Raw genomic sequence first — 16,894 nt, 5'->3', positions numbered from 1 at the left:
GCTGGGATGTTGTAGTGAGTATGGCCTCTGCCTTCATGATGCTTACGGTACATGACGTGGACCGATCCTCCTTTATGCCCTGTGAAAATACTCCCCCAAATATTTGTGGTTCTCCCCCAAATATATCATTTGTGTTTTTAATAACCTGCTACATGTCTGTCCTTATTTTTTAAACAATGTTTACTTATTCTATGTACTTATTTTTTTTTTAAATGTTTATTTATTTTTGAGAGAGCACAAGCAGGGGAGGAGCAGAGACGGGGGACACAGAATCTGAAGCAGGTTCCGTGCTGACAGCAGCGAGCCTGACGTGGGGCTCGAACTCATGAACCGTGAGATCGTGACCTGAGCTGAAGTTGAACGCTCAACCAACTGAGCCACCCAGGTGCCCCGTCCCCATTTTAAGCTGACTCTAAGCTGCTTATAGTTTTAGAAACAGGGAGCCTAGGGAGACTTACTGTCAGAGCAACTTGTCCTCAAGTCCTCTCTCCCTCCCATCCCTTTTTTCTGGTGTCAGCCCCAAGTTTATGAGCTACCGGAAAGATTATAAGAGAGCATAAATGCTCATAAACATTAGCACTCTTTCTTCTACCCCACATAAAGTGAAAACCTACATCCAATTTCAGGGCAATTTTATTTTATTTTTTTTTTATTTTTTATTTTTTTTAATTTTTTTTTCAACGTTTTTTTATTTATTTTTTTTGGGACAGAGAGAAACAGAGCATGAACGGGGGAGGGGCAGAGAGAGAGGGAGACACAGAATCGGAAACAGGCTCCAGGCTCCGAGCCATCAGCCCAGAGCCTGACGCGGGGCTCGAACTCACGGACCGCGAGATCGTGACCTGGCTGAAGTCGGACGCTTAACCGACTGCGCCACCCAGGCGCCCCAGGGCAATTTTAAACAAAGGGCAGTTCAGGAGGTATTGGGTCTACCCCCCACCCCCCACCCCCCTGTCCTCTAGGACTCTGATGCTGATGAGAATTTGGAACCTGGCTCTCCTGCATGCTCTGTACCTACCCTGACTCCCTGACCCTTTGCGCCGGAAGGCTGGGAGAGTCATCCTTGACGCTGGCCCCTCGCCTGCAGAGCTTTACCGAAAGCTCTCATGTACATTATCTCAATTACTCTTTCCAGCAGGCCTGCGAGGCAGGTGTTCTCAGCCTCATTTTACAGTTGAGATACCTGAGGCTCAGAGAGCTGAAGTGACTTTTGCAAGGTTACAAAGAAAATTAGTGGCTGAGCTTCCCTTGAAACCCAGGTGCCCATCTCCTGCCTTAGGCTCTTTCTGGTTTCTTTGCACTGCCTCTTGCCCCCAGGTGCCCCATGCTATGTCACCGAGATGCTCGAGAAGCGTTCTCAAGAAAGGGAGGCACACGTGATTGTTTTCTTGCAACTGTGTACGCAGGAGGCATTAACATTCGCCCAGGAGCTGCTGAAATCCACTCAAGCGGAACCGAGACTGGAGAGAAGGGGACTGACCACATTTGTTTACAGTGGGCTAATCCAGCTCTGTCTCTCATTCCACACAGGCTGGCTTTATGAGCAGGAGAGAGTCTAATTACAGACTGACAGCCCGGAGTGTCTCATGGGAAGACAAGTCCCGAATACAAGTATTAAGAGAGACTTGACTGGTTTGGAAACAGATATATATTCGTTTCCTAGTCCTGCAGTTGTAGGGGGAGTGTCTTAGATGAGGACTATACCTGCGTAAGATTTCAGCCTGGAGGAGGCAGTAGAGATGAGCCGGCCCTCGGGCGTTGGACACGGAGGTCCCGGGGAAGTCACGGGACTGTCCCAAGGTCGTGCGGTGTGATCCTGTAGAGGCCAGCACACAAATCAGAGGCCTGACTCCGGAGCTTCTGAATTCTCACTGCTCCCTTTTGTCCTCAGTCACTTCCCCTGAGTGTCAGGTGCGTGGAGTTCCAGTCGACGGGAGCCAGTCTCCGAGCTCTCCCTCCACTCCTGATTCCTCAATGAGGTCATGCCCACCTGCTGAGAGCAAGCTCCTGAGTGGCCACAGGAGAGTGTTTGTGGAGCACAGGCCATGAGAGGGCAGGGAGTGAGGGGATTACAAAGAGAAACAGTGCACATGATGATTTTGCCTGCAAATACCTGTTAATTCAGGCCAATTCAACAAATCTTTGTTAGGTATGATATGTGTATACGTATGTTAGGTATGACAGGTGTAAAGCTGCAGTTTTCCTACTGGGCTTGATAAAACAAGTATGAAGCACCTACTATGTGCCAGCACTGGAGTACAAGTCACTTAAAACTGGCCCCTGCCCCCGTGGAAGCTCCCAGTGTAGTGGGGGAATAGAAAGTATCCCGATATCTCAGTGTGATGCTGTCGGGGAATGGAGAATAGCATCGTTTTTAATATGTGTGCACACAGGGCGGTCCCTTATTGCCTGCTCATGGGGCACATGAACTTGGCCTGGCTGTGGAAAGCTAGTTCCACTCACTGACTCTTACATCTGGTGCACAGAGACTCTGGACCAACACAGCCTTGTCTTCCAGAGTTCACAGGAATCACAAGTGGGATAAATCCCCAACCACCAAGTTGGTGGTCTTTCAGAGAGAGAGAGAGGTGGCCAGGGTACTGTGGGACTCTGTGAGTGAAGGCATCAGAGAGAGGACAGTGGATCAATCAAAGAAGCCTGGGGAAGTTGCTCAGGTGTAACAGGGACTCTGGTCTTTATTGCAGCCAAATTCTAATAGGAATTTCCCAAAGGACCACCCAGATTTGGCCTGAGGTGCTTCTAATGCAGGATGCCTTCTTTGAGAAAAGGTCTTACATTTCTATGCTAATGAGCCCGAAGCTGGCTCCCTCCCATCCTACCCCTTAAATGCAAATGCAGAGCTTCAACGAGAAGCGGGGAGCAGTAGGCGTGCATTAACCCATCCGTTGTAAAGCCTCTGATTGAGATCAATTACTTAAACCAGCCCCACTTCATTTCCAGCTGAAAACCCACCACTAATGTCTGCTGGCTGCAGCCGAGGCCTGATGAAGCTATCAGTAGGAAAAATCAACATCACAGACAAAAGGTTGAGAGAGGAAGTAGGGGAGGGCAATGCACTGGACTGGGGAGGCTCATTTACTGTCTGTGGACTTTGTGCCTTGTGTTGTGCTGCATATTGCGTAGGAACATTTTGTAGGGGGAAGATCACATACAAAGACACGCGCGCACACACACACACACAGACACTAGCTTCTGAAGAGACACCACAAACTCACAAAACTATCTGCTGTGCCATCCATATGGACTGTCAAACAGTAAGATGCTGGGAGAAGCTTCCTTTGCTTCTGGCCATCTCAAGATTGGGCATATCCAAGTTAAACTTGCTACTCTGAGTTGCTCCCCAAGTTTTCAACCTTTGAGCTGCTGGAATGGCGTAGGAACCGTGGCAGAGATGGGAAAGCGGGTCTTTCTACCACCTTGTCACCTGGGCTCTCCTTCCAGAAGGCCTCAAAATCAGCCCAGGGCACTTGAATGGGAGTCTCCCACCTTCTACCCTCCTCCATTATTCTCCTTGCTAGGCCCCTCCTTTCTTCCACTTTCCCCTTCCATGTTTTTGAGAGGAGACCAACAGATGCTCCGAAGGAGAAATAGAAGCAGAAGCACTGTTGAAATACACGAGCCAGAGCTGTTCAAAATTCCCCGGCGAGGCTAGATTTCCTGGTTTAGTCTTCAGTTCTCCAACCCTATCCTGGTCAGTATTATTTTATCCATTTCACAGATGAAGAAACTGAGGCTAGGAGACAGTAACCGATCAGTGGCACTTTGTGACCTACAACTGTGTTCTTCCTGTGCTAGCAAATTGCCTCCAATTGCATGAGATTCGCAGAATTTTGAGCTGCTATCTGCACTGGGCAAGCCGCAGGCCCAGCACAGGGGCAATGTGGCACTGAGCTTCTAAAGCTTTTCAGAGAGCACTGACCTGGGTGTCGCCCTGTGGTGGCAGTCTGGGCCAACCAGTGGGAACAGGACATGTTCCACTCTGAGGCCGTAACTCACAGGCTGATTTAGATAGTGGAAAGTGTTTCCCCTGAGATAAGCAATGTGTCTTCAGAATGAATCGCCATCTTGCTTTCTCTTCTGCATGGTATTTTATAACTATCCATCTTTGATAATAGAATGCCATAATTAAGGTGAAATCCACATAGACAAATATAACAAAATTTTGGTGTTTCCCATTCACCTTAGGACATTTTGGCTGAAAGCAGGTGAGGGCCCTGTCTAACACACACACACACACACACACACACACAGTCACAGGGGCACGACATGATCCCTTATGACGTAGCTTCTCTCTTGCTTCTATTCTGTGATTACCTCTCCATTCACTCTATTTTGCTTTCTTTGTTCCTGGGAAATGATACTCATTCTCTCAGCTAAGGCATAATGGACAGAGAACTGGACCCAGAGCCAGAAGACCCAGGCCCTGTCTTGACACGCTTTGGTATATGTGTGACCAGACCAAAAATGGTCTCAGGTTTTGAAGTTGGACACATTACCAATCCATGACTCTGAGACTCACCAGCTGTGTGACTGCAGGCAAAACACTTAACCACTCTGAAACTTGATATCCTCATCTTCAAAATAGCACTATGACTACTGGCCTTGCAAGATCAGTGTGAAAATTAAATAGATTGAAAAAGATTAAAAAAAAACATGCAAAGTGGCAGGCACAGGGCTTGGTACTCTATACACCTTGTTTCCATCTTCCCTCTTAATCACTGTGTCTCTGACTGTCAGGATTCCCTTCAGGATAATATTTATCTCGCAAGATTCTTTTAAAGATGAAATGAGAAAATATACCTGAAAGTATTATGAAATAGTAAACTATTTTTAGTTAGCTCACTCACAGATTCACTCCATCAGATTATATTTCTTATGAAAGAGTCTATGTTGATATGGGTGATTTAGAGAAGAATCAGACACAGAATTTACCCTAAAGGAACTTCCGTTACTGAGATATACCCCATTCCCCCAGAAAAATATAGTACGAGGCAAAAATGCAAAGGGCTGGTATGTATTTACAAGGTTCAAAGATAACACGGAGGGACCTTCCAGATGGGGCCATCGGCCAAGGATCCATGATGAACTTGCTGTTTGAGAAGACACGTGGCAGAAGGGTAGGAGATGATGGATAAAGGTAGCTGAGGTAAAGATCCAGCAGGGGTGAAGTCAGAGCACTGAGAAAGTGTGAGAAGATAAGGGAACCTAGGCTATAGTTTCAGGGATCATTCGAGGGTTGTGGTTGATGAAGTGTGCAAAGATGGCTTTGGACCCACTCGTGGAGGAATTTGGACTTACGATGTTGTGGACAATGGGGGAGCCACAGAAGGCTTCTGAGCGGGAGACTTATATGGTCAGAAGCTGTCTTCTTGAAGATGAATCCAATGGTAATACACAGGCAGGTTTGGCCTGAGAAGCCGGCCCGCTTAGGAGTGCGTCATGACAGTTTCAGAAAAAGCCCAGACCCTGCATAGTTCAAAGGGGAGAATTAAGGAGGAAAAATATTAGAGAGCAAATATGATAGAATTTAAGGGACCATGTCAGGGGTGGGTGGAGGGTGAGAGAGCTGAGGTTAAGGAAGAGTCCTGAATGCCACTAATGTCTTGGATGAGGAGAAAAGGCATCAGGGAAATCTCAAGAAGGAGCTGGACCAGGAAGGAAGAGGATATTCTCTCTATGTAAAAAGAAGAAGGAAATTAACTCACCAGAATCCCAGGCATCGGGGGAGGGCAGACCAGCTTTTTTGTGGGGCAGTGCTTCCCAACCTTGGCAATATTGATATTTGGGCTAGATCATTCTTTGTTGGGGGGGGGGTGGAGGGAATGGGTCCTGCCCTGTGCATTGTAGGATGCTTAGCACCTAGTAGATGCCAGTGTCACAACCTCCAAAGTTGTGACAACCATAAATGTCTCTGGACATTGCCAATGTCCTCTGAAGGGCAGAATCACCCCTAGTGGAGGCCACTTTTATAGGGGGGAGGGGAACACAGAAATCAGGGACTTCAGAGACTTTCTAGGATCCAGAATCAGTCTTTGCTTTTGTCAAATGTTAACTTAAGTCTCTGAAAAAAAAAAAAATAGAGGCAGTAACAACTGGGCACCTTACTAATATCTCCACATTTAATTCAGATACATATTTCTTAAGCATACAATTTGTTCATTAAAACTTTTCATAACTGTATTTGAGATTAATAATAATTTGAGATTAATAATTCTCTCCTGCTAATGAGAGAATCTAAGTGTTCCCAAAGATATTAAGACAGCTGTACAGGGGCACCTGGGTGGCTCAGTCGGTTGAGCGTCCGACTTCAGCTCAGGTCACCATCTCGCAGTTGGTGAGTTTGAGCCCCGCGGAGGGCTCTGTGCTGACAGCTCAGAGCCTGGAGCCTGCTTCGGATTCTGCGTCTCCCTCTCTCTCTGCCCACCCCCCCCCCGCCCCCCGCCATTCATGCTCTGTCTCTGTCGGTCTCTCTCTCAAGAATAAATAAACATTAAAAAATAATAAAAAAAAGACAGCTGTACATCCTTGGCAAGTTACTTAACCTCTCTGAACCTCCATTTGAACTGCAAAATGAAATTAATCATTTCTACCTTGTTGACTTGTGAGGATTCAGTAAAATAAGACATATGAAATGCCTGCCACATGTTCAGTTATTTTCTGTCTCTCCATTTCTACTTTTTTAATTAATTTATGAATATGTCTGGAAGAGTAAGAGGATGTATATAGGTATGATATCAGTGCAGATGTGTGGCTGTTACTATAATTCTAGAGAATGCTTCTGGAGATGTCTATTGAAGACATCTGGTCCCCTCAAGACACAAATATGCCGGATCTTAATGATATCTAATGTCTAGATGAAAAGCGGAAGGTCCATTCAATTACCACAGCTCTCAGGCTCCAGATGTTTGGCAACACGTTGTAGAATCTTTATGTAACTATCAGCATCTCCTATGTTTTGGCGGCTGTTTACGAACAAGTTCATACAGCAGTATTATCCTTGTATAAGTCTTGCAAAACAAATTGATCTGACTTCACAAGTTCCAAGAGCCACTCAAAAAGACCCATGAATTCTGCAACTGTATCTTGATTTGGCTTTGCCTCATTCCGAAAAGAAGACTTCCTTGCTAAACTGGTATTGGCCAAAAATCCTCCTTTCCTCAACCATATGGATATTACTTTTCAAAAGGTTTGAAAAACAGTGACCTTTGGTGTCCTGGATTTTAGGGTGTTTGGCTAATCAATACCCTAGTCACTAATTAACCACATCTCAATGAGAATTGAGTGAATTCTGTTAGTTCCGAACATTCGATGGCTCTTACAGGTCCCGGCGCAAAGACATCTTTCACTCCAACTCTCTGACTAGTTTTATTCCTTCTAAGTGATACAGGGTGGTTGAGATGCTTGCTGCTGCTGTTTTCATCCTGTTTTTGACGACTTGTCAGCCTGGGGCAACTATCCAGGAGAAGGTGAACCGGTGAGTTGGCCCTAAATCTGCAAAATTTGCACAGAGGGATCACCTGGTGGGGAGCGAAGGCACTTCCATGTTTGCAACAAGTTATTCTAGGATAGAATGTGACTTCTTTTCATGTTATCACGGATCCGGCGAAGGAGTGCAGGACAGTGAAAAGAACATGCCCTTGGAGTCAGATGGATCGGTCTACAGACCACCGATCTAATACTCAAGAGTTGGGTAATCTGGAGTGATCATTTAATCTCTTAGAACTTCAATTCTCCTATCTGGAAATGAGGGTAATACTGCCTTGTCTATAAGAGTCAATGAATATGAAATAAGGTCCTAGATATAAAATATACTCAGCTTAACAAATAATAATCCTCTTGAGTAATGTTGGACAATGAACCTCTACTTATCCATTTGTGAGTCTTACAAATTCCCTCTCATAGTGTTTCAGGGAGGATACAATCAGATAATGTTAATAACCTCATCCTGGGAAAGCCAAAACTGTAGAGATGCTGGGTCATTTCATTCTTACAATGAGTTTACCTTTTGCTGTAGGGAAATGGATGGAACTGATATTTTCATATGTACATTGCAATTTTGCCCATTTCATTTCCTTGAATCGTCCAACCCGGTTTCAGGTTATTATATCTTAACATCAAGTATTTTGTGGTGCTTAAAGGGCCCCTTATTTCAGCTTTGGGATAGCATGAAAGCAGTCTTTGTCTCCCAAACACTGAAGATTTTAAGTTGAGCTATTTTAGTCAAATTCTTATTGAGTGATTTAATTTTGAATCATTGCTTTTAAATGCTAGAGCAAGAGCGATTGCCTTTACATAACAGTTCAGAAGGGGGAAAGGCATTTTTATAAGCACTTAATTTGCAATTTGTATTTAAAGCAAAAACACCTTTGAAAAATCAGAAAATTTACCTCTAAGAATTAGGAGATAAAGGCAAGAGAACGGTAGTGAAGGAAATCTCTGCTGAGATACTCTTAATTATAAAAGCTTCTCATTGTAATCCTTTTTGAAAATGAACAAAGAGTCTTGATGTTTGATGAACTTATCAAACAAGACAGACCAGTGAAGAGGCAAATTTGAAGTCAAGGCAAAAGAGAACCAATTAAATACTTTACAGAGTGCTGAAGTAGGAAATCATGAGGTCTTTGTATCTAATGCCAGTATATCTGACCCTCGCTTTGAAAATGGAAAAACTACATGGTGAAATAATTCTGTTGGGTTCAAATTATGGCCCTGGTATTTACTGTCTGTGTGATCTCAGGCAAGTTGTGCAAGTGTTCTGAGCGGTAAAATGGGAGGAAATTAAGAGAAAAAAAATGGATGAAGGTACTTAGGACAACGCCTAGTCCTGAGGAGGCACTCAGTTCAATGCTGGCTATCGCGAGCAGTTTTGTGTGATTGTTATGGTCACATTTTGTTTTTGTCCATTCTCTCTGTTGGTTGACAAAAGTCAGACAGAACAAAGGTATAATGTGCCAATTGGCATGGATCTTCAAGACTGGTCAGTGATTTCAAAACATTTAAAAAATTTAACAGTGGCATGCTTTTTGCCCCCAATAAAATCTTATGTGAACCCTCACAGCGAAAACAGATACTATACATTTGTATTTTAATGGCACACTTTAATTAATTTTTTCAGTAAAATTTATTTTATTTTTAAAATACATTTTATACTTTGAAATAAATTATACTTCTTAAATTTTATATTTTTAAATACAGTTTTATACTTTTATTTTTATAAGGTCTTCTTTACCATTTGCTTATTATAAACTCAAACAATTTTTTTAAAATGTTGATTTTTTGGGGGTGAGAGAGACAGAGTGTGAGCAGGGGAGGGGCAGAGAGAAACAGACAGAATCCAAAGCAATCTCTAGGCTCTGAGCCATGAGTACAAGCCCAACACAGGGGCTCATGAACTCATAAGCCATGAGATCGTGACCTGAGCTGAAGTCAGATGCTCAACCAACTGAGCCACCATAGTGCCCCTATTATTAACTCTTAATAGAAAAATTGAGATACCACCTCACACCAGTCAGAGTGGCTAAAATTAACAACTCAGGAAAGAACAGATGTTGGTGAGGATATGGAGAAAGGGGAACCCTCTTGTATTAATGGTGGGAATGCAAACTGGTACAGCCACCCTGGAAAACAGGGTGGCTCAAAAAATTAAAGATTGAATTATCCTATGAGCTAGCAATAGTTAGGAATTTATCCAAAGGATACAGGAGTGCTGATTCAAAGGGACACATGCACCCCAACGTTGATAGCATTCAACAATAGCTAAATTATGGAAAGTGCCCAAATGTCCTTCAACTGATGAATGGATAAAGAAGATGTGGTATACACACACACACACACACACACACACACACACACACTGGAATACTACTTGGCAATGAAAAAGAATGAAACCTTGCCATTTGCAATAACGTGGATGGAACTGGAGGGTATTACACTAAGTGAAATCAATCGGTCAGAGAAAGACAGATATCACATGTTTTCACTCATGTGGAAATTGAGAAACTTAACAGAACACCATGGGGGAAGGGAAAGAAAAAAAATACATAGTTACAAACAGAGAGGGAGGCAAACTGTAAGAGACTTTTATATACAGAGAACAAACTAATGATGGAAGGAAGTGGGGTAGGGAGGTGGGGAAAATGGGTGATAGGCATCGAGGAGGGCACTTGTTGGATGAGCACTGGGTGTTTCATGTAAGTGATGAATCATGGGAATCTACTCCTGAAGCCAAGAGCACGTCGTACGTATGTTAGCTAACTTGACAATAAATTATATATTAAAATAAACAAACAAATAAAAGAATAACAACAAAAAATGGGGTTGAGGAAAAACATTTTAAAACAATGGTGATGAAAATAAGTTGTAATATCCAACCTCAAATATTTTATATAAATAATACATTTAGCATGTGTGTTGCTTTAAAAAGTTTAAACAATTTTCAATCCTTCTAATTTATTGAGATTTGTTTTATGATAAAAAATAGGATTTCTTAGTGAATATATAATGTGTGCTCAAAAGTGTATATTTCTTTGTTGTTGGGTGTAGTGCTAAGTCATGAAATCAAGTTGGTTGTTAATGTTGCTCAACTTTTCATCTCCTTGTTCTATTAATTACTGAGGAAGTGATATTGCAATCTCCAGCTATATTTGTGGATTTGTCTACTTCTCCTTTCAGTTCCTCCAATTTTTGCTTCATGTATTTTCAAGCTCTGTTATCTACATCTATCTATCTATCTATCTATCTATATTTAGAATTAGTATGACTTCTTGGTGATTTTCCCCCTTATCATTATGAAAGACTTTCATTATCTGTAGCAATTGTTTCTGGTCTGCAGTCTATTATTAATATCATATTCTTACTTTCTTATGATTATTGTTTGTGTGGTGAGTTTTTCCCCAAATTTTATTTTAAATTATCTGACTCGTCATACTTTATTTATTTATTTTTAAAGTTTATTTATTTTGAGAGAGGGAGAGCAGGGGAGGGGCAGAGAGGGAGGGAGAGAGAGAGAATCCTAAGCAGGCTTTGAACTGTCAGCACAGAGCCTGACTCGGGCTCAAACCCAAGAACTGTGAAATCATGACCTGAGCCGAAATCAAGGGCTGACACTTAACTGACTGAGCCACCCGATCGTAGTTAAGTTTTGAAATCGGAAAGTATGAATCCTCCAACTTTGTTCTTTATTTTTAACGGCTATTCTGGGTTGCAATTTCATATGAGTATCAGGATCAGTTTGCCAATTTTGCAACAACAAAAACCCCTGGGATTTTGAAATTGCATTGCATTGAATTTACAGATCAGATCAGTGTGGGGAGTGTTTTCACCTTAATACCAAGTCTTCCATTCCATGAATATTGGATTTCTTTTTATGTAATTAGGTCTTCTTTAATTTTTTTCTATGATATTTTATACTTTTCAGTGTATGTCCGATACTTCCTTTGTTAAATTTATTCCTAAATATTTTTGAGGCTATTGTAAATGAGATTGACTCCTGGATATCGTTGTCAGATTGTTTATTGCTAGTATATAGAAATACAATTGTTTCTGTACATTGCTTTTATATCCTGCAGCTTGCTGAAATAATTTATTAGTTATAATATTGTTTGTGGATTTCTTACAATTATCTATGTACAAGATTATGGCATCTGCAAATAGAGATACTTTTACTTCTCCCTTTCCCATCTGGATTACTTTTACTCCTTTTTCTTGCCTAATTGTCCTGGGCAGAACCTTCCGTTCTATGCTGATAGAAGTGGCAAGACTGGACATCTTTGTCTTACTCCTAATTTTTTTTTTAACGTTTATTTATTTTTGAGACAGACAGAGACAGAGCATGAACGGGGGAGGGTCAGAGAGAGGGAGACACAGAATCAGAAGCAGGCTCCAGGCTCTGAGCCGTCAGCCCAGAGCCCGACGCGGGGCTCGAACTCACGGACCCCGAGATCGTGACCCGAGCCGAAGTCGGACGCTTAACCGACTGAGCCACCCAGGCGCCCCATGTCTTACTCCTAATTTTAAGAGGAAAACTTTTGGCTTCGACTGTTAAGGATGATTTTAACTATAGTTATTTTGTAGATGCTCTTTGTTAGGTTGAAAAAGTTTCTTTCTATTTCTAATTTTTTAGTGTGTGTGTTTGTGTTTTATATAGTGCAATAATGATTTCAGGAGTAGAATCCAGCGATTCATCCCCTACATATAACACCCAGTGCTCATCCCAACAAGTGTCCTCCCTAATGCCCCTTGCCCATTTAGCCTTCCCCTGACCCACAGCCCCTCCAGCAACCCTCAGTTTGTTCTCTATATTTTAAAGTCTCTTCTGGTTTGTCTCCCTCCCTGTGTTTTTATATTGTTTTTGCTTCCCTTCCCTTATGTTCATCTGTTTTTTATCTTAAATTCCACATATGAGTGAAAACATGTGGTATTTGTCTTTCTCTGATTGACTTATTTTGCTTAGCATAATACCTTCCAGTTCCATCCACGTTGTTGCAAATGGCAAGATTTCATTCTTTTTGACTGTCGAGTAATACTCCGTTGTATATATATACCCACATCTTCTTTATCCATTCATCTGTCGATGGACATTTGGGCTCTTTCCATACTTTGGCTATTGTCAATAGCGCTGCTATAAACATTGGGGTGCATGTGTCCTTTCAAAACACCTGTACCTTTTGGATAAATACCTAGTAGTGCAATTGCTGGGTGGTAGGGTAACAATCTATATTTTAATCATAGTGTTTACATATACCATTTGTATAAAATGTTATTACCGATATGTTTGGATTTATCATCTTTTTATTTGTTTTCTACTAGTCTCATTTGTTTTTTGTTTCTGATTTTTTATCTTTTAGATTGAATGTTTTTTTTTCTAATTCCAAATAATTTAGTAGCTATTCTACTGTTTTTTTTGCTGTTGTTATAAGATTTATAACATACATCATTAATTTATCACAGCCTACCTTCAGGTAATATCATACCACTTCTGATATCATTTTTATTCTGCCTGAATAACTTCCTTTGACATTTCTTTCAGTGCAGAATGACTTTTGGTGATGAATTCTCCATTTTTAGTGATCTGGAAAAGTCTTTATTTTGCCTTTATTTTGAAGGATATCTTTGTTGAAAATTAAGTTCGAAGGGAGTAGTTTTCTTTTCCTGCTACATTGCTTTAAAGATGTTGTTCTATTATCTTTGGCTCGCATAGTCTCTGAGGAAAAATCTGCTTTCTTCCTCTTTGTGTAATATGTCATTAAAAAAAATTGACTGCTTTTATGATTTTCTCTTTATTATTGATTTTCAGCAGTTTATGATGTACCTTGGTATGGTTCTGTGGGTTTATAGTTCTCACAAAATTTGGCAAAAAAAGTGTTGCCATTATTAATTCAGATATGTGCTCTGCCCCATAATCTTTCTCTTCACCTTCTGACAGTCCAATTTCAGATAGGTTGGACAGCTGATATTATTCCACAGGTCACTGAGACTCTGTCCTTTATTTAATTGTTGTTGGCAGTCTTTTGTCTCTTTGTTCCATTTTGGATAGTTTCTATCACTGTATCTTCCACTTTGCCAATCTTTTCTTCTGCAGTATTTAATCTGTTGTTAAACCATTCAATGAATTTTCATTTCTGTTGTAATGATTTTCAGCTTTAAAAGTTTCATTTGGTATTCTTTTACATCTTCCACTTATCATCGTGTTCATGATTCTCCTTACATATCTGGATATATTTGCAGTAACTCTTCTAAAGTTCTTGTTGGCTGCTTCCTTCATTTCTATATCGCAGGTCTTTAGAATTAGGACTGACTCAGACATCTGGTTTAATCCACTTGTGTTGCAGGTAACGAATCTGAGCCCCAGAAAGAGAAGGGGCATGTTACATAACAACCAGACTTCTCTGCCAGGCATTTTAAGAATACTGACCGATTAATCCTCATTATGTCCCTTTAAGATTGTTATAATTATTATTCCCTGATTGAGAGCCAGAAAGGAAACAAAGCAGTTTGACATGCTCTACATGATTCAGCCACCCAGTGGAATTGTCAGGTCTTCTAACGGCCAGATCAGTGTTATTACCACCATTGCTGCTACACCTGCCCCCCAGAAAAAAAAAAGTGGTTTTTTTTTTTCCAAAACTAAACACATATTTTGATAAGCAATGCAAATATAACATTTTCAACCAAAAATATCTATTGATGGAGAATGGACAAAATTCCTTAGGGTGACTGATGAAACACGAGTGAGGATTCCAAACATGGAATGACCACAAGGGTTTGTTCCTTTCCTTGGTTAAATAGGTCATACAGGCAGTGGACCCTAAGAAGTTTAAATCACGATTCTCCTCTTTATTTTGCCTATTTCATGGGCATCTCAGTGTGTTTACCCGACTATCCTGGGCCAGACCATGTGAATATTTTCAAAGGTTGTCCAGATAACTGGAAATCAGTATGTATTAGAGCTACATGAATTTTTAACTCATATGAATAACTGGAGTAGTGGATTCGACTCAGAAGCAAGTCTTGTGAATGTGGACGCTTTTGTCCAGGGTAACTAACTATTAGCTATACTTCAAATGGCATTGGGTATGGGCTATGGAGTGAGATCAACCTGGGTTTAAGTCCTGGCTTCACCACCTAGTGGCTATAGAACCTGGACAATAAACTCTCTAAGGCTCAACTTAGTCATCTATGAAACAGAGATATGTATTTCATTGAGCACTTTACAGGAGGTAAGAGAGTTCATATAAAGTACTTAGCACAGAACTTGGCACATGGTAAGCTTTTAGAATATTGTTTTTATTACTCTCTTTCCCTTTTGTCAGAAACCCTTCATAGTATATCTTGGAATGCTAAAACAATGCATATGTTTTAGTGTTAAACAGCCTTCGTTGGAATCCTTGCTTTGCCATTTTACTGTCTATATAAACTTAAGCAGGTTTATTTCATCTCCCCATGAATCTGTTTTACTTGCCTATAAAATGGGTGTAATAGTTCCCACCCCACAGTGTTCTTATAAAACTTAAATGAGATAATATAAGATTAAATGAGATAATATACTTATACTCAACATTGGTACTGAGCTCCTACTAGATGCAACCTACTAGATGCAAAGTACTATACTGAGCACTAGGCTATAATGGTGAACAATGTAGTCATGATGCCTGCCTTGCAGAATGTGCCATGTAGGAATGGATATAAAGTATGAGAAGCTCTATGTAGGTGGCAAGATGTTCACATAGGGCAGGCAGGTCAAGGAAAGCTAACTGGAAGAATAATAAGCCTTAGCTGAACTGGGAAGTTTTGGCCAGATGAATGAGGTGCGATTATTCTGTGTGGAGAAAACAGTATTATGCACATTCTGTAGGAAAGCCTGCAACATTCCTAGAGCTAGAAGTTCTGTGTGGAATTCTGTGTGTTGCCAGCACACAGGAAATACTTTCCTTCCTTCCTTCCTTCCTTCCTTCCTTCCTTCCTTCCTTCCTTCCTTCCTTCCTCTCCATACTCCAGGTATGCTAGGTACTAGGTGGTGAACTAAACAGATAAATGTTCCTGCCCTCACGGACTTTACAGTGTAGCGATAGAGTAGATTAACATGTAAACAAAACATTTCAGTAAAAAACAGTGATAAGTACTATGAAGGAAACAAATAGATCCTTTTGACAGAGGATATTAGAGCAATTGAAAGACAGCCTGGTGGGTGGGGTTTCTCTGGAAGTGGTATTTAACCTGAGAGATGTAGGATGGTCAGGAGAAGCCATGTGAAGAAAAGGGAGAATGGAGAGATCAGCATGTCCTCAGACCCTCCAGTGGGAAATGGCCCATCATGCTCATGGCACTGAAGGATGGCAACAGCGTGAGAGCAGGGAATTGTGCCCTGACAGGATGTCAAAAAAGATCACAGAGGACTTTGACATCATGATGAGGATTTTGAACTTCAGTCTATGGGTACTAAAACCCAACCAACCAACCAACCAACCAAAAAACACCGGAGGGTCTTAAAAAATGGGAGTGCAGGGGAGGAAAAATCATCCCGGTGGCTGTGCAGAGAAGGGATTGGAGGAAGCTCAGGTGGAATGTCTTGGCCCACAGGAGGCCACAGCAGTGATCTCATGATAGATAATGGTGCCTTAAATTAGGGTGCTGGTAGCAGAAGTACGCAGAAGGGAAGATATTTGAGACATATCTTGAAAGTAAAATGGACAGACATTTCCAAAGCACTGGATACGGGGGCGAGCGGAAGGAAGGAATTAAAGACCATTGCTAAGTATTTAGCTTGAGCAACTGCGTGTTATGATGGCTCTACTTTTGGATGTGGGTGAACCAGAGAAGCTGGTTAGTAGAAAAGGAAGAGTTGAGGTTTGGAGCCATTAAGCTTGCCATGCCCCAGGGGCACCGACCTAGTGGAGATCTAAAGTGGGGCAGCTGGATAAAGAAAAGAGGATTTCAGAGGAGTAGTCTAGGCTGAAGATTTACATTTGGGAGGTATTAGCATAGAGGCAAGGGAAGCCAAGGAAATGGATCTCACCGTCCTAAGAGTGAGGGAAACAGGAAGAGAAAAGAAATGCAACATTGGGGCCTGAAACATTCCAGTTTTTGGAGAAGTCAAAGAGAACGGGCCAACAGAGGGAGGGAGGAAACAGGGAAGTGTGATGCTGAAGAAATCCCAGAACGGATGATTTCAAGAAGGAAACAATGGCTAACAGAGGGGGAAGTTAAGACCAAGCCAGACAACTTTCTATGGGATTTAGCAACATGGAGGTCGCTGGAGACTCAGCAAACTCTCAACGGCCATTTAAAGTACCTCAGTTTCATGATGTGATTTCCCTGTAAGAACTGAATGGATCTGCGTCAAGATTATACAATCAGTGACAATCAGCCTTAAATA

At 41.5% G+C, this 16,894-nt stretch overlaps 1 protein-coding gene across 1 annotated transcript in view; it reads left to right on the top strand.

The window, feature by feature from the left end:
* The first annotated feature begins 7,418 nt into the window (after positions 1 to 7,418).
* C8A (complement C8 alpha chain) overlaps positions 7,419 to 16,894 on the top strand; it is a 68,213-nt gene continuing 58,737 nt past the window's right edge. The window contains exon 1 of the mRNA XM_047082417.1: positions 7,419 to 7,495. Within this exon, the coding sequence (XP_046938373.1) occupies positions 7,419 to 7,495 (77 nt within the window). The remainder of the gene's footprint in view (positions 7,496 to 16,894) is intronic.

Source organism: Lynx rufus, unplaced genomic scaffold (genome assembly GCF_022079265.1).
Source record: "Lynx rufus isolate CCGP_SWC_20201006 ecotype Redwood Valley unplaced genomic scaffold, mLynRuf1.p SCAF_2, whole genome shotgun sequence".
In the NCBI taxonomy this organism is placed as follows: Eukaryota; Metazoa; Chordata; class Mammalia; order Carnivora; family Felidae; genus Lynx; species Lynx rufus.
Note: the sequence above shows the minus strand (reverse complement) of the source record. Positions and strands in the feature narration are given on the sequence as shown.